Below are 17844 nucleotides of genomic sequence, written 5' to 3' on the forward strand. Positions count from 1 at the left end.
ATTGGGGAGGGCAAACAGTGCCAGAGTCTGGATGACAGGGCTCACTGATCCAAAGCTCAAGGGGATATGGGTAGGTGAGAACTCCCTAAAGAGTCCCTCCTGTCAGCTGCCGAAACTCACCTCTTGTTGCTGGAAGGATTTATTTCAGGGTTCTGCCAGCAAAGTGACTTACATTCTTCCCCATCTCCTTTCAGAGGTGCTGTTGAGTTGCACATGGTAGGGTGTGTTTCTGAGATCCTGGGGCTAGGTGCCCCCCTGCCCCCCGGCCCCCTTACCCGCTAGAGTCCTTTCAGCACACAGCACTCCTCCCCTACCCCCAGCCCCAGCTGACTTGGACAAAGAGGCTTATGAGGCTGTTATCTCTCAACAGACAGCTGTGCAGGGCTGGAGGCTGCAGCTTATCAGGGAGCCTGCAGTGATTCACAGCCCAAGTTCCAGCTTCTCTGCTGAATAGTAATTTCCAGCAGTGGATTTGTGCTCAATCTCTCTCCTCCCCCTCTCCCAAGGGTGTGCTGTCCTTTCTGAGAGAGAGAGAGAGCAGTGAAGGGGAGATCCTATGGATGGTGATGAGGGGTTTTGTGCCAGCTTTCTGGATACGGCTTCAATTGGCAGGAGGCTGCAGGTTTAGGGAGCCCAGTGGGGTGTGCCTCCCTTGGCAGTGACCCCCAGGAGAGTTCACTGGTGCCTGCCTTCCTTCCCTCCCAGAAAAGCAATGTGCTCCTCCCTTTCCCTCAGTGGTAATGCACCAGGGGACAAAGGCCCCCTTCTGGCCACAAGCCCCTGAGGCTAGAGCCAGACAGGGAAGACTGGGAGAGGGAGAAGCCAGGGACTGGGCAATGTGCCTCTGGTTCCAGTTTGAAGCTGTCCAGTCTCTGTGCCTGACCCTGAAGATTCCAAAGGCCAAGGACTCCAGGCTGGAGGGTACTGAGACACTAGGGGGCAGGCCAAAGCAGTTTCCACGTAGGTTAAGTGCTAAGGAAGAAACCCGGGGCCAGAGCCATTTTTGTTTGTTTTATTGGAAGCAGGACTCCAGCTCTGAGACTCAGGGGAGAAGGCAAAGAGAGTTCTGTCCTGGGTCTCTCCTTCTGGGTCCGTGGGGAAGGGGATTGTCCCTGCACCACGATCTCAGGATGCTCCTTAACAGCAGGGTAAGGAAAACTAGAAAGGAAGTGGTCTCCCGGGGTGAGGGGCAGAATAGAACCTCCCCCCGCCCAACTCAGACTCCCTTGCCTTCAAGCAGTCTTGTTTCTCACCCCTTGCCCCTGGCCGCCAATGGTGGAGGTGATTCCAGGAGCTCTCCTCAGGTTACACACTCGGGGGTGGGGTGGGGTGGGCTCCCCTCATGAATACTGGATGCCTTTAACCCTTGGGGGTCCTGAGCAAGGCTCAAGAGTCCTACTGCCAACCACTCCCTCCCTGAAGAAGGTTCCAGTATGGCTCAGAAAAGCTGAAGGTGGAATTCTGCGTCTTCAGGCAACACAAGTGGTGGAATGAAGCTTCCCTGGGGTTGTTCTCTTGTTGCCCTGGGGTCCATGCCGACCGTCTGAGGAGCTATGTCCAGAGGACCGAGGCGTGAAAGGCTGGAGATGTGTCTCAAGGTCGAGGCGCTGGGGGTGAGATCCAGAGCGTCTACGTGGCCCAGACCCACGAGCTCTCAGGCCATCCGCTCCTCTTCCGCAGCTCTTGGCTCAGGCTGTAACCGCTTCGCAGAGCCTTCTCCAGCCTCCGGTTCCCCTAGGCTCCTCTTGGACGTCGGTGCAGTTGTCTGGGACGAGGGTCCAGAATGGGAGTTCGGGGGCTGGTAACCGGGTTGGCACGGATCCAGTGCATCCTTGGAAAGTAGGATGGCGAGGCTGGGCACGTTCTTAAGTACACTGAGACTGGCGGCCGGCTCGCCAGGCTTCTGACCCGGTGTGGGCCCCGGCGGGAGGCTCTGCCACACCTCGCGCACGCTCCGGTAGCGCAGCCGCGTGACCTGATGCAGGCCCGCCAGGCGGCGCTTGAGGATCTCCGCGCACGTGACGGTCTTGGTGGTGGCCCGACCGCAGCCGCTGAAGACGATGGCGCGCGTGGCTGGCTGCGCCATGCTGGCGGTGGCGAAAGCCAGCAGGTTCCGGATCTTGCTGCCCTCTTTGACCCGCATGTGCACAGCGCCCGGCGCAAGGTCCGCGAAGGGGCTGGAGCCCGGGCCGCCTCCCTCGGCCCCACCCCCCACCGGCGCCTCCTCGGAGCGCACCTTACGGAAGTTCTCCATGCGCCGTCGTTGCCCGGACCGCGGGGACGCGGGCTTCGCATGGGGCCGCCTCAGCCCTGGGGCTGCATGGCCGCCGGTCGCGCCTGGCAAGGGCGGGCAGGGGTAAGGGTGAGGGAGCGGCGTGGACGCTGGCGGCCGGGCTGGGACGGCGCGATCCTCCGCTCCGACTTCAGTGGGCGCAGCTCTACGCAGCGCTCTCGGCGCCGGGTGCTCCGCGCCTTTAGCGGAGGCCCCGCCTGGGAGCCTGGGAGCCTCCGCCCCTTCCGCCAGGCTCCGCCCCTAACTCGGCTCGGCCCGCCCGCGTCCTAGCCTCGGCCGCCTCCAGGATCCAGTCCCGAGTCTAGCTACAGGGGCAAGGGAGCGGTGCGCACCGTGAGGTGTAATGGCAGCGCCAAGGGGTGACCTGCCGGGAGAAGTTCCCCTATAGTCGCCATCTGCCCTCCCTGAGCCAACCCTCATAAACAGGCGACCTAAATAAAAACTGTGTTTGCGATGCAAAAGCCGCTTCAAGCCGGGTCCCCGAGCCCTTGAGCGTTCCAACGGAAGGCCGCCCCTTGTCCCCTCTCAAGGAGGGCTTTCCGAGAGGCCTGCTGGAGCCTCTTTCCCCCACTCCTCAGGGGAACCCTCCCACTCCGTCCCTCCCGCGCCCGAGCCGCTCTTCTCGCCTCAAGGACAGCCTGTGCACGGTCAGCAGAGTGCGGAGGCGCTGGCTGCCGCTGCGCTCCGCGCTGCCCTCGGACGACTACGTCGCGGCGTGGTCCTCGCAGGGCGGCGGGAGACTGAGGTCTCAGCTCGCCGCGCCTAACCGGAGCTGGAGGCTCCCGGACTCCCGTACACTCCTGGGCCAGGCTGTCCCTGAGGCGAATGCGAAGAGAACAAGGAGAGCCCTTCCCAAGGGGAGTTAAGCTCCCTCCACCCATGGAGCGGCCACTATTAGAGCTGCATGCTTTAGGGTAAGCCAGGCACTGTCCCTTGGTAACGCGGATCCTACTTCTTCCCAGGTGGAACTCGTTGTCAGTCAGCCTTGGCCCCCTGAGACCCAGTGGGGTCCTTTTTCAAAAAGGAGGCTGGATGAAGGCAGGTTCTGAGGGGGAGAAGGGAGGAAGGTGGTAAGTTGAAGCCTCGGGGGCGTTATGAAGCTACTGGGAACGCCACCGGACTGGGAGAGTGGCCTGGACATCCTGCCGGGAGAGGTGGACGGTGAGGGTGAGGCTGGGGTTGAAGGGCTGATGATGCGAGAGAAGTTAGAAGGAGCTGGACCTTCCCCAGAACTGCCCTAGGGCTTCGCCCTTCACCCTTCCACGCCCCTCGCGCAAGCGCAGGGTCAGACAGAGGGAGCGGTGCAGACCTGATCCGGGTGGGGGTGCCTAGCGCCCGGCGGGGCGGGGTGGTGCAGGGAGAGCTGCAGCGCGCGAAACCTGAAAGTGCCAGCGGCCTGACAGTGCCTGGGGGGAGCTGGGTCCCAGTCCTGAGACGGGGCTGCCGGGGTCCCCTCTCCCTTCTCACAGCTGTTGTCGCCTCCTGGGCATCTTGTTTGTCCTAGCTCTCGGCCCCTGCTGTTCAGAACCCCGGCTAACCCCATTACCGCCCCTTGGGGAATGGCAGGAGCTGGTGGACTTTGCGCCCCAGCGTCTGAGTGACTCCTTCCGGGATCTCCTGCCCGCGCGCTAGGCTCAGGGGCCCTCGGGATCGTGTTCCGCTTGGAGCCGGGACTTCGGCTCTGCCCCAGCTCCCGCGGGCCCCACGAGGAACAGCCACAGTAGCAGAGGCACAGCAGCCTTGAGAGAACACAAAGACTGACTGCAGCGCGTGGCGGGGCGGAGGGAACCTCACATTCCGTAAGACCGGGGTAGTTGTGGGACTTAAAGGGCAGCAGTTTCGGCTAGGCCTGGGAAAAAGTCCTGGAGCGGGTGGGATCTACGTTAGAACGGGTTGATTAGGGAAGAAGCGAGCTCTCCATCCGCAGGAGTATGCAAGCCTAGGCCGAACCTTCACTTGGAGGGGATATAGGCCGGATATACAATTTGGTGGAGGGGGCCTGGGAGCTCCCGGTTTGCGTCCGGTTAGCCCGCGGCTGTTCTGCGGCCGCCTGGGTTGGCTCGCGAAGCCTCCGCCTCCCCCTTCTCCTACCCCCAGCTGTAGAACACTCGGATTCACTTCGCTCCCCAGGGAAGGGAGAGCGCGGAAAAGGCCCGCATTCCCTCCGGGCCCCTCTCCCCTTCCCCGCTCCCTCTGCAGCACTTAAAATGTAAATGTACATCGTGATTAGCCGCCGGGTCGCTAATTACCGCTGAAGCCATTCATTACCCTGTCAGCGCGCGTCCCAGCCTGCCGGCTGTGCGCTCCAGCTGGGCAGTGGGGTAGAGGGAGGGCGGGAAGGTTCGAGGAGTGGGGGAACTGTAAGGATGAGGAGATTGGCCGGGAGGAAGCGGGGGCGGAAGAGGGGCTAGTGGGGGTGAAAAAACGGGTGGGCGGTGATGCACCTGGGCGAGGCAGGGAGGAGGGAGAAATGCGCAGGCAGCTAGGATTGGGGACGGAGCGAGGATACGCGCGGGGGAGGGGAGGGGCGAGGTGAGAGAGCAAACAGGGACAAGGAGGGGGCCGAGGAACCCTGGAGAAGTGGCGAACGCGGTTGGGAGGGGAGTAGAGGGCTTGACTCTGGGAAGGTGGGCAAGTACATTTGCGTCCGGGTGGCGCAGACCCCGCGACGGTTAAAGACGTGGAAAGACAGTCAAGGCTTTCTGTTAAAAGAGCTGGGTAGGGCCACAAGTATTTTTTTTTTTTTTTAAGGCACGCGGGTGGGGGGAGGATCTATTTCCATATGTGTGCGTTTGTAGATGTAAATGTATTTTTAAAATATCTTTAAGAAAAGAGCATACAGCATCTGTTACCTCTGAGGCAGCATCCAGTTTTTGTGAGCCTCTTTAAGAAAAGAACTACTGAATACAGAATTAAGCACAGAGCCTTGGAACAGCCTGTGTACATGAGGTACTGACCGTGGAGCCTGAGCTTCATTACCGCCTTTTCGCTTCTATGTGACCTTGGGCAATTTACTTAGTTCCTGTGCCTTGGTTTTCTCAGCTGTGAAATGGGGCTGACATAGGAACCGGTCTCCTAAACTGGTTGTGAGACACATAGCAGTCTTAGAAACTTGGCTGGTAGATTCTCAGGAAATGTTGGCTAATATTTTTCACATATTATTGGAGATTAAAATACATTTTAAAAAATTTTGAAGGGAGGTGAGGGGGAAAGAAAGCTGGTGAAAGGAAAGGAAAATGGGCAAAGCCTTGGCAAGAGCAGTTTTCCTGATATGTTAGGGATTAGTTAGTGGCAGCTTAGACTCCTTTTCACTCTCAGAGGAGGTGGTAGGGTGGCTAGGCTGGAGCCCAAGCCTAGCCAATGCAGCACCAGTCCCTCAAATGATGTGAGCTGCCTATTAAAAGTATGAATTGATTTTGGGGGAGAGCAGGGGTTCCTACAGTGGGGAAGATATATTGGTTATCTATTGCTGCATAAAAAATTATCCCCAAAACTCAGCAGGTTGAAACAAAAAATTCATATCTTACAGTTTCTGAGGGCTACAGACCCAAGAGCAGCTTATAAGGGTGGTTCTAGCTCAGGGCCTTTCCTGAGGGTGCAGCCAAGATGTCGGCTGGGTCTGGCGGATCTGCTCCCCTTCTTACTCACGTGTTGCTTAGAGGCCTCAGTTCCTTATCACATTGGATGTTTCCATAGATGTGTTCATGACATAACAGTGGGCTTCCCCCAGAGCAAGTGATGAGAAAGAGAGAGAGAGAAAACGAGCAGGAAGCCACAATACATTTCGTAGTCCAACTTCCTCTGAAAAGGAATTAGGTTCTACTTCTTGAAGGGAGCAGTGTCAAAAAATTTGTAGATAGTTCAAAACCACAGCAGAAGGGGAGTATTTGGGAGGCAAATTTAGGAGGAGAGGCAATCAGGAATCAACATATTGAAGCAAATATGTGGAAAGACCTTGAATCCGGAAAGCCAAATTTATTTCCTGGCATACGGAAAGCACTTAACAAATGTTTTGTTGTTGTTGTTTTTTAAGATTATTTATTTATTTGAGAGAGAGCACGCATGCTAGGGTGTGAGGTGTGTGTGTGGGGGGGTAGTGGAGCAGAGACAGAGAATCCCTAAGCAGACTCCTCCCTGAGCACAGGGCCCAAAGCAGGGCTCCATCTCAAGATCATGAGATCATGACCTGAGCTAAAACCAAGAGTCAGACGCTTAACCCACTGAGCCACCCAGAAGCGCCAATAAATATTTGCTAAACAGCTGCATGAATGACAATTGTTCTAAGATTGTTTTCAAGTCCTTGGTCATTGAGCATAAGTGCAGTCACCGATTTACAGGGCTTTCTTGAAGGCTGAGTAGGACTATAGCTATCAGAGCTCCTTGTAAATTTAACACTGCTAGGCAATGAAGCTTGGTGGGGGAACTTGGCCTGGGAGAGAGCAAGAGCTCAGCCATGGAGGAGTCCCTGCCCAGGCCTGACATCTCTTCTCACAGACTGAGTCCCAGGCCCTAGGGAGGTGCTCTGATTCTAGCTCCCCATCTCTGTCCCCACCAGCCCAGCCTCCTTACCATGTCTCACTTCCAGTTACTGCTTTTGCCCATAAGCCAGCCAGGACAGGACCCACGAGTCCTAACACCAGCCGAGCTTCTGCCTTGAGGCTGCTCCTTCTCCTGTGCTGGCTCTGGCCCCAGAGATGGAAAACAGGGGTTTGCAGTGTAGACCCAGTGAGCTAGCAACCTTGCATGAAATTCAATTGCTTTCCTACCATCAGTCCAAGTCACCTGAGTCCCAAGAGGAAGAGGAGGAGAGGAGGTATGTGGGGCATAGAATGAGTGAGGAGACAGAACTGTAAGAGGGGGAAGGAGAAGCAAAAAGCCATCAGAGCTCCTTCTCCATCTCCACAAGAAATGGGTGTTGCCACAACCCCCCATCTTCCTGCCACACTCCAGAGACAAGTGTAGTAAAAAGCTACTCACCTGGGCAAAGTTAGAGTTCCCAGGAGAGTTCTGGTCCCCAAAAGACTTTCCAAGAGCCTCCTGTGATGCCTGAAATTCCCTATTGCTTCCACTTTTGGATCAGCTTTGCACTCAGAAGATAAGATTATAAGTCTAAGGTGGGAATTGACCTAAAACCAAAGAAACAGGATGTTTGAGAACCTTGGGGTGGGAGGAAGGTATAGAGCTGATAAGGTGAGGGAATAGTTACCAATTATAGCTGACATTTACTTACCACTTACTATGTGCCAAGCATTGCACTCACCATGTACTAACTCATTTCATACAAATACTATTTAATAGCTGCCACTCATTTCATCAGTAAGGTAGAGCCAGATACAAAGTCAGATAGCCTGGCTTCAGCATCTGTTCTTTTTTTTTTTTTTCTTTAAGTGAGAGAGAGGAGCACACGTGTGCAAGCCTGTGCGGTGCAGAGGGAGAGAGAGAATCTTAAGCAGTCTCCATGCTCAACACGAGCCCCACGCAGGGCTCAATCTCACAACCCTGAGATCATGACGTAAGCTGAATCAAGAGTTGGATGCTCAACCAACTGAGCCACCCAGGTGCCCCCCAAATCTGTTCTTAATCCTGGCACTAGCCCCCGCTAGAGGAGGAAGGGGCAGCAGGGTGAAAGGCATCAGCTATAGGCCTCTCTAGTTATCTGGAACAAAGGTCCTGGGACTCCAGGGTAGAGTTCTGCCCTGCCAGTGCTTGCCTGGGATGGGGGGCACCAGGGCTGCTCTTCCTTCTCCAGCTCTGACCTGGGGCAGAGTGCTTAGTTTATGCCTTCCCGGAATTAAAACTATCCTTCAGGGGTGCACTGAGTTTTTTGACAAGTTATAAAATGCTTGCCCATCCAACACCCAGAAGCAGCTAGTGGGGTGGTTAAGAATATGGACTCTGGAGCCCATGGCCTGAGTTTGCATCCTAGCTCTGCCACTTGCTAGCTGTGCCCTTGGTCAAGCTTTGGAACTTCTCTGTGTCTCAGTTTCCTCTCCTGTTAAATGGAAATGGTGATGTAAGTGCTTACCTCCTGGAATAGTCTCAGGTTATCCCTCCAATACTGCCGTGGGATCATCACTCCCACTTTTCAGAGACAAGCTTGCCCTTGCCCATTCAGCTACTGAGCAATAAAGCTTGTGGGCAAACAGAAGGTGGGGTTAAAAAAAAAAAAAAAGGCAGAACAGAATGTTAACCTCCATGAGGCCACCAGAGCTGTTGGGCCCCAGCTGTTTGTTGACAGGCAGGAATGCAGGCCCAGTGGTTTTATTTTGCTTGTGTGTGATTTAACACTTTTGGCTTTGTTTTGGTGGGGAGCGGCTGTATCAGCTTTTCTGAATGTTACATATATAGAGAGCCTTTCTCCCATCACGTCCTGTTGGAGTCAGGCTCATGAAGAGCTGTGTCATTTTGTTGCTGTAGAGAGCCACGTAGGGTCTGGAGCACTGGGAAGAAGCCAGGAAACAGTTCTCTCTTCCCCGGATCACCTCTCTTCCTGGCAATTGCCCCTTCCCTACCTCTCTATGGTGGTGAGACTAGAAACAGGTCTTTTTACATAACACCCCTATCACCCCATCCCCCATCCTACCAGTCCAGAACAGAACCCCCATATCAAGCTGGATGAATTGGAGCTCCTTCCAGTTCAGGTTGCTACTTGGTCAATTCCTCTTTATGGCCATGAGAATTCCCTGTTACCACCAGGTAATTAATTATGTCTTTCCTTCTTTTGAGGAAAAGATGAAGTTAACCAAGTGTGCCTGCCATCTATTGTTCTGAAGTAAGTCACAAGGAACCCTGTACATACTGTCCCAGAAGATAAATTGTATATATTTCAACAAGGGAAAGAACATGTTTTGTTTGCAGAATTTCTGGGAGGACTCTCTCTGCCTAGAAATTATGTGTATTTGCTGATTAATGATCTTCTTGGTGAACCTGCCTTGGAGAAGGTAATAGAATTATGAGTGGATGTCACGAGCCCCCATCATTCCTGCCTCCAGGAGAAGTCATGGAGAGAGGCAGATCTCTGAAGTAGTTATCTTTTTTTTTTTAAGACTTATTTATTTGACACAGAGAGAAAGCACACAAGCAGGGGGAGCGGCAGGCAGAGGGAGAAGCGGGCTCCCTGCTGAGCAAGGAGCCTGATGCGGGGCTTGATCCCAGGACCCTGGGATCATGACCTGAGTTGAAGGCAGACACCCAACTGACTGAGCCATCCAGGCGCCCCAGTAGTTGTCTTTTGTGCCCACATATCTTTATTGTGGGTTGGGGGTGCACACCTTTCAGATTCTGCCCTGAAGTCCAGCTGTTTTCAAGAAAACATGCTAAAACATTTCATGGTTTTGCATGACAGTTTCATGTTTTAAAATGTTAACCTGTTTCAGGTCCCTACTGCTGGGTAATAAATCACCTTAAAATGTCATGGTTGGGAGCGCCTGGGTGGTTCAGTCGATTAAGTGTCTGCCTTCAGCTCAGGTAATGATCCTGGGATCCTGGGATCGAGCCCCACATCGGGCTCTCTGCTCAGCGGGGAGCCTGCTTCTCCTCCTGCTCCCCATGCTTGTACTCTCTCTCTGTCAAATAAATAAAATCTCTAAAAACAACAACAACAAAAAAACCACATCATGGCTACAAATAATAGTTTATTATTTCCAATGCCTCTGTAGTTTGGCTGGACTCTGCTGGGCAGTTCTTCCATACCACATAGTGTTGGCTGGGTTCACTCCTTTGCATTCAGCTGGGAGCTTGACTAGGGCAGGAACACTCAAGGTGGCTTCGCTTACATGTCTGGTGCCTGAGCTGGGCTGGTTGGAACGGCTAGTGCTGCTGGCTGCGTTTTTTTCCACAAGCTTATTTCTTGAGTGGCTTGATCCCCAAAAGATGAAAATGGGGGCTGCGATGCCTCAGAAGGCTTAGGCCTTTAAGTCACACATTATTACTTCCCCTGCATTTTGTTGGTCAAACCAAGATAAATATCCAGCCTAGATTCTAGTAGGAGGGAAATAAGCTGCTCCTCTTGGTGGAAGGTCTGACCTGTCTATACAGGCATGGGAGTCTTTATAGAGTTGGCAACCATTCTATGGACAGTCTACCACATCAACCAAGTCATGCTTTAAAACACACATATCTGCAGGTGGCTCAGGGTTGCAGTTTCTACTTGAAACTTTTAAGGAATTCACCTGGAAATCCTTTATGACCAGGAGCTTTTTTATGGCAGGAGGAAGGGGTGGGGCATAGCCGGGGAAGGAGACCCTGGGTTTTCTCTTGTGTTTATGTGGTCTCTGTTCATTGGAGAAGAATGTCAAGAACTAGGCACTGCCCCTGCCAGACTATTATCACTTCCTTTTTTTTTTTTTTAAGATTTTATTTATTTATTTGACAGAGAGAGAGAGAGCACAAGCATGGGGAGCAGGAGAGGGAGAAGCAGGCTCCCCAGTGAGCAGGGAGCCTAATGTGGGGCTCGATCAACCCAGGGCTCTGAGATCATGACCTGAGCCGAAGGCAGATGCTTAACCATCTGAGCCACCCAGGTGCTCCTTATTACTTCCTTCGTATTAACCTGCTTTTGGGACTGCTTCCATCCATCAGCTTGAACCCCAAAGCTGCCCAGTCATAACCTGGAGGGAAGAAGGCCGAGTGATTGCTGAGATCTTTTTTGATGCCTTGGTGGGATCACCACCTTTGACTTTAACCTAATAAATCATTGCAGAATTTTAATCAGGCCTATATTGATTAGATTAGTACTTTGGAAAGGTCACATAGAATGCCAAGAGGCCTCTGTTCTTGTTACCAATTGCCGCATAAGAAATTATTCAAAATTCAGTAATGTAAAACAATCATTTGTTATGCTTACAGATTCTGTGGGTTCGGAATTTAAGCAGGGCATCTCGAGGATGGCTTGTCTCTTTCCATGAGACAAGCTGGAGAACTTGAAGGCTGGGGACTGGAACAATCTGAAAGTTTATTCACTTGCTTGTCTATTGGTTCTTGCTGGCTGTCAGCTGAAAGCCTCAGATCTCCACGTGTCCCTCTCCATGTGGTGTTTCTGCTTGGATTAGTTTGGGCATCCTCACAGCATGGTGACTGGATTCCAGGGTGAGCACCCAATGACAGAGAGAGAACCAGGCATAAACCAGATTATGCTTTATGACCTAGGCTTGGGTGTCACACAGTGTCACTTCTGCCACATTCTGTTTATCAAGGAAGTCACTAAGCCCTTGCCCAAGTTCAAGGGGAAAGGAAGTACACTTTACTTCTTGATGGGGAATGGCAACATTCTGGGAGAGCATGTGGGGCTAGAAATATTGCTGTGACTATTTTTGGAGAATATAACCTGCTGCAGCCTCAAAGAGGGGCATGGATTCAGTGAAATTAACACTATCCCTTGAAAGTATACACAGAATATGAGCACTCCTCCCTCCTCTGGCCTCATCTCCCACTCTCCTCAGTGCTTCCATTCAATCCTCACCAGCTTCCTCGCTTTTCCTCAAACATGGTGAACATACCTGTGCCTCCTTTGGCCTGGAAGGCGCATCCCCCCGGCTCTGTCTCATAGTCTTCAGGCTCTGCTCAAATGTCACCTTTTCCAAGAGGCCTCCCAGACCACCCTAAAATAACACTCCTCCTCCTTCAATCTCTGTTCCCTCTTCTGGTTTTATTTTTCTTCATGGCAGTTATTATCACCTGACATAACCATATTTGTTTATTGTTTACTACCTGTCTCTTCCCATTAGAATGTAGCCTCCGTGAGGACAGGGACTTTGTTCTATTCCCAGCTGCATCTCCAGCACCCAAGAACAGTGTCTGATACTCAGTGCACAGTATTTGTTGAATGAATGAATGATGGGCTTCTTTGAGTGTGAAAAGTCAGCATCCCACTCCCAGGACATAGTCTAGAACAGTGAGTGGTTCTTAAAGTGGGATTCAGGGATCTTCGGAGGTCCCTAAGATCCTTTCTTGGTGGGGGTGGGGGCTGTGAGGTCAAAATTGTTTTTATAACAATAGTAAGACATTATTTGCCTTTTTCATTCTTATTATTTCATGAAGGTACAGTGGAATTTTCCAAGGGTTTCATGATATGTGTTATTGCAACAGAGTAAATGCAGAAGTGGGCACCTGGGTGGCTCAGTTGGTTGAGTCCGAGTCTTGATTTTGGTTCAGGTCATGATCCTAAGGTTGTGAGATTGAGCCCTTGTTGGGCTCAGCACTGGATGTGGAGCCTGCTTGAGATTCTCTGTCTCCCTTTGCCTCTGCCCCACCCCCCCGACCAAAATTAAAAAATAAATTCAGAAGCAGATATGGGACTTCAGCTGTCTTCTATTAATCCAGATATTAAAGAGATCTGCAAAATTGTAAAGCAATGTCACATTTCTCACTACCTTTTTTGTGTGTTTGTTTTGGAAAATGTAATTATTTTAAATAAAGATTTTTTTTACATTACCATGTAATGAGTTTATGTTTATTATTATTATTATTATTATTTAGAGAGAGTGCATGAGCAAGGTGGAGAGGGGCAGAGGGAGAGGCAGGGAGAGAGGGAGAGAGAAGCAGACTCCTCACTGAGCATGGAGCCCCACATGGGGCTTGATCTAACGACCCTGAGATCATGACCTGAGCTGAAATCAAGAGTCAGTCGCTTAACCAGCTGAGCCACCCAGGTGCCCCTATTATTGTTATTTTAAATGAAATTATAGAGAAATATTTTAATTTATAATATAGTAAATATTGGTAAATAACTCATGTTTACAAGGTTCTATGGTGTTATGAATAATTTTAAAAAATGTAAAATCGTTTTCAGACTAAAATGTTTAAGAGAGTAGAAAGTGGAGGCTAAACTATTCTTCATGCTATGGAATTGGGGATTTTGGAGCTGATCATCAGCAGTTCCAGAGAGAGGTGAGGGTTGGGAAGAGGTGAAGGACCTGGACCCAGGGAAGGGTTGAAGTTTGCAAAGGAGCCAAGCGTTACAGTGGCCCATGCACCCTTGGCAGACAATGCTAGGGCAATAAGTCTCTGAGTTTGGTGATAACCAAAAATGTTCTAGGGACATTCATGTATGATATTTTTTGTTGTTGTTAAAGATTTTATTTATTTATTTATTTATTCATTCATTCTTTGGGAAACAAAGTACAAGTGGGGGGAGGGACAGAGGGAGAGATCTGATCTCAAACAGACTGTACACTGAGCATGGAGCCCAACGCAGGGCTGGAACTCACAACCATGAGATCATGACCTGAGCTGAAATCAAGAGTCAGCTTAACCGACTGAGCCACCCAGGTGCCCTGAGATCTGATCTCAAACAGACTCTACACTGAGCATGGAGCCCAACGCAGGGCTGGAACTCACAACCATGAGATCATGACCTGAGCCGAAATCAAGAGTCAGCTTAACCGACTGAGCCACCCAGGTGCCCTGGGATAGACATGTATGATAATAACTACTTATTGTTTTTTTTTTAAGCTTTTTTTAATTTATTCATTTGAGACACAGAGATACTGAGAGAGGGAGGGAGAAAGCATGAGCAGGGAGAGAGGCAGAGGGAGAGGGAGAAGCAGGCTCCTCGCTGAGCCAGGAGCCCGATGTGGGGCTCGATCCCAGGACCCTGGGATCATGACCTGAGCCGAAGGCAGACACCCAAGCATCTGAGCCACCCAGGCGCCCCACTACTTATTGTTTTAATTGGCCCAAAAAGATTTAATTCTTTTGGAGGAATATGCATAACCAAGTTTTTATTCTCATAGTAAGTTGCATATAAAAACAAAAGAATAAAACAGCCAGATCCTTGAAATCAAAAGTGAAAAGCATAATACTAGTGCTAGAAGCAGCTCATACTGGCCCATGAGAGCCAATTATTAAATTTTTCATTTTGTAGTCTGGTTGTTAAACTACAACCATTATTAAAAATTTAATTATATCAGCTTATAATTAAGTATGCTGCATTAAAAGAAAAGTAATAGTCAACTCATCATTCAAAACTCATCGCGTTCTAATAACTTTATGGCATTTTAGTATTCATGCTCTTGAATTAATTTAGGCTTCTTGTATCTGTGTGGTGGTAATACTATGTAAGGGTGTGCTGTGGGACAGCTTTGCCTGATGCAGCATTCAGCAGCATCATATTGGTAGCTTGAAATCAGCCCTGGTGGAAGTACTTACATCACAGAAATTTGCAAACATTACAGATACAGAGCTTGATTTATTGTTATTTATTTTTTAATTATCTATGCTCATTCATCAATTGTAACTGTAGGCTATGCAGGCAAGAGTAAAGGAAAAACTGATGCAAGCATTCTTTGAGAATCAATTGGCTATATGGAATTGACGATAAACTGTATTGTATATTTTATTATGTATACGTTGTGTGTTACACATCCTTTATATCAGTAAAACTCCTAATAAACATATATATGTACATTTTTCCCCCGAAGAGCCAGTTGTTAAACATTTACCAAACACACTACTCAACCAAGGTCCCTTGTCCCTGAGACTGGCAGTGGGGTGATGGTGTGTAACACAGTTGTGGGTCTGCTCCTTCACCCCTGGCCCTGAACTCAGTCTGATGGGGAGACAGACACCTAGTTAACAACATAGTACAGGGTGGTGGGAAAGGAAGGCACCGAGGCATCTAGTCCAGGGAGGTATCCAGAGGATCTGAGACTCATGTGGGCACTCAAAGGATGAGTAGGAATCAGCTAGCCAAAGGAACACCATGAGCAATGCCCAGCTGTTGACAGGAATGATAGGGACAGAGGATGGGAAGTTGAGGGACCCAGGGCGTGCTATGCCTGCAGGTAGTGGGAGCAGGTTTGGATGGACACTTTTGTTCTAACTCAACAAGTAGTAAGCAGTGGGTGTTGCATGTTCGGAGCTGCTGGCTAGGCTATGAGAGGTGGTGGTGATGAAGATGAGCTGTGTAGGCAATGGGCTACACAGCAGCGCCCAGCACTTCTAGCTGCCAGCAGAACAACCTAGCTGGTGGAAAATTAGCTCTTGCAAATATTAGCCATGGCAGGCGTGGCTGCCCCCAAGTGGTTTGCTGGAGGCACTGCTGATAGAAGGGAAGCACTGCGGAGTGGCCACTGACAGGGCTTGTTACACAGGCGAGAGGCTGGGTTTGGGAACCGTACTTGTTTCCTAGACTCAAGCTGTTCCAGTGATCCCGATCTTTTAAAGCTAACAATACTGAGTTATGATTTACAAACAATAGAGGACACAGATCTGAAGTTTTCAGTTTAATAAGTTTTGATAATTTTATATAACTTGTAACTACCACCCAAAACAAGATCTAGAATATTTCTATCACCTCAGAAATTTTTCTTCTGTCCCCTTTTAGTAAGTCTACCCACCCACCTGCCCAACCCCCAGTCAGCAACCCCTATACTCGTTTGTATCACATTAATTTTCCTGTTGTTAAACTTCATATAAGTGGAATCATATAGTATGGTTTTGTTTTTGTTTTTGTTTGGTCTGGTTTATTTTGCTTAATATGTATTTTAGATTCATCTATATTGTTGCATGTATTCATTTCTCATTCATTTTTCTCCTTGAGTCATATTATATTGTATGAATATATAATAATTTGTTTATCCATTCTCTTGTTGATGGCTGTTTCCAGTTTTTAGCTACTATGAATGAAGTTGCAACAAATTTGCTCTTTTGTGAACCTATGTTTTTATTTCTCTTGGGTTTATACCTTGCTAGGTCAAACAGTAACTCTTATGTTTAACTTTTTGAAGAACTGCCAAACTATTTCCCAAAGTGGCTACACTATTTTACAATCCTATCAGCAGTGTATGAGGGTTTCAATTTCTCCACGTCCCTATCAATACTTAGTATCTGTCTTTTTTTTTTTTTAAGATTTTATTTATTTATTTGACAGAGAGAGACACAGTGAGAGAGGGAACACAAGCAGGGGGAGCGGGAGAGGGAGAATCAGGCTTCCCGCAGAGAAGGGAGCCCGATGCGGGGCTCGATCCCAGGACCCTGGGATCATGACCTGAGCCGAAGGCAGACGCTTAACGACTGAGCCACTCAGGTGCCCCAGTATGTCTTTTTGATTATAAACATTCTAGTGGATATGTAATGGTGTTTCATTGTGGGTTTGATTTGCATTTCTCTGATGACTAATGATGGTGAGCATGTTATCATGTGCTTATCAGGCATCTATATATCTTCTTAGGAGAAATTTTCCTTCTTTCCTTTTCTTTTCTTTTCCCCTTCCTTCCTTCCTTCCTTCCTTCCTTCCTTCCTTCCTTCCTTCCTTCCAAGTAAGCTCTGTGCCCAATGTGGGGCTTTAACTCACGACTCTAAGATGAAGAGTCGTATGTTCTACCGATTGACCCAGCCAGGCGCCCCTTGTTTGGAGGAATTTCTATTCAGATCCTTTGCCCATTTTATTTATTTATTTATTTATTTATTTGGCTTTAAAAAAATTTTTTTAATTATGCTCAGTTAACATACACGGCAATATTGGTTTCTGGAGTAGAATTCAGTGATTCAAATATTGGCTTTTAAAAAACATTACTAATACGGAGTCAACTGCTTCCTTATTGGAGATCTCTAGTCAAAGGTGAGCTCAAATTTGAGGTGGGTGCTCCAGGTAAGGCCCCTTTGTCCCTAGACCATGCCTCTACTCTTGAGGATGTTCTCAAGAGAGGTGTGTGCCTGAGAATCTTTGGTCCTAATTCTTTGCTCCTTCCTCTAACCACACCCTTTGCCAGGTAACGTGGCTAAATGCAGATGCAGAACCCTGCCCTTTGATCTTGGGCTCAGACATGGTACTTGTTTTGGCCCAGGGGCGTGTGGGCAGAAGCCGACCTCTTCCTACTGTGCCACTTCCAAGCCTAGGTTGTAAGGTGGCTTGGGTGTTTTGCTTGCCCTTTTGTGCCCCTGCTGTCATCATGAAAAGAACACACCTGGCTAGCCAACTGGTCCAAGGCAGATGAGAGACACTGCAGTGTAGAACAGACCCATACCTGACCTTCAGCCTGGAGCTGCCCATCTATGCCCGTCATAGCTCAGCTGAACCAGGCCAGGATCCCTTTGCCCATTTAAAAAAAATTTTTTGGGGGGCGCCTGGGTGGCTCAGATGGTTAAGCGTCTGCCTTCGGCTCAGGTCATGATCCCAGGGTCCTGGGATCGAGTCCCGCATCAGGCTCCCTGCTCCTTGGGAGCCTGCTTCTCCCTCTGCCTCTCTCTCTCTGTCTCTTATGAATAAATAAATAAAATCTTTAAAAAAAATAAAAAAATAAAAAATAAAAAATAATTTTTTTTTTTTAAGATTTTATTTATTTGACAGAGCACAAGCAGAGGGAGAGAGAGGGAGAAGCAGGCTCCCTGCTGAGCAAGGAGCCCGTTGTGGGACTCGATCCCAGGACTCTGGGATCATGACCCGGGCCAAAGGCAGCTGCTTAACTGACTGAGCCACCCAGGTGTCCCCCCTCTTTGCCCATTTTAAAAGTGAGTTATTCTTTATTGTATTATTGAGTTTTGTGAATTCTTCATATATTCTACCTGCAAGTCATCTATCAGATATGTGATTTGTCAATACTTTCTCCCAT

At 49.5% G+C, this 17844-nt stretch overlaps 2 protein-coding genes across 2 annotated transcripts in view; one reads left to right on the forward strand and one right to left on the reverse strand.

Moving 5' to 3' along the window:
* Positions 1-434: 434 nt before the first annotated feature.
* Positions 435-2477, reverse strand: RPP25 (ribonuclease P and MRP subunit p25). Its single transcript, XM_034994797.1, has one exon. It carries the CDS (start codon positions 2252-2254, stop codon positions 1655-1657), a length of 600 nt encoding a protein of 199 aa, XP_034850688.1. The 5' UTR covers positions 2255-2477; the 3' UTR covers positions 435-1654.
* A 1478-nt stretch (positions 2478-3955) lies between these two features.
* SCAMP5 (secretory carrier membrane protein 5) overlaps positions 3956-17844 on the forward strand; it is a 33610-nt gene continuing 19721 nt past the window's right edge. The window contains exon 1 of the mRNA XM_034993934.1: positions 3956-4092. The gene's annotated coding sequence lies outside the window, so the exon portion shown is untranslated. The remainder of the gene's footprint in view (positions 4093-17844) is intronic.

The sequence above is a fragment of the Mirounga leonina genome, unplaced genomic scaffold, assembly GCF_011800145.1.
Source record: "Mirounga leonina isolate KUSES-001 unplaced genomic scaffold, KU_Mleo_1.0 Mir_91, whole genome shotgun sequence".
In the NCBI taxonomy this organism is placed as follows: Eukaryota; Metazoa; Chordata; class Mammalia; order Carnivora; family Phocidae; genus Mirounga; species Mirounga leonina.

Coding starts and splice junctions, on each gene's coding strand:
- RPP25 (XM_034994797.1), bottom strand. CDS start 2,254: ATGGAGAACTTCCGTAAGGTGCGCTCCGAGGAGGCGCCGGTGGGGGGT.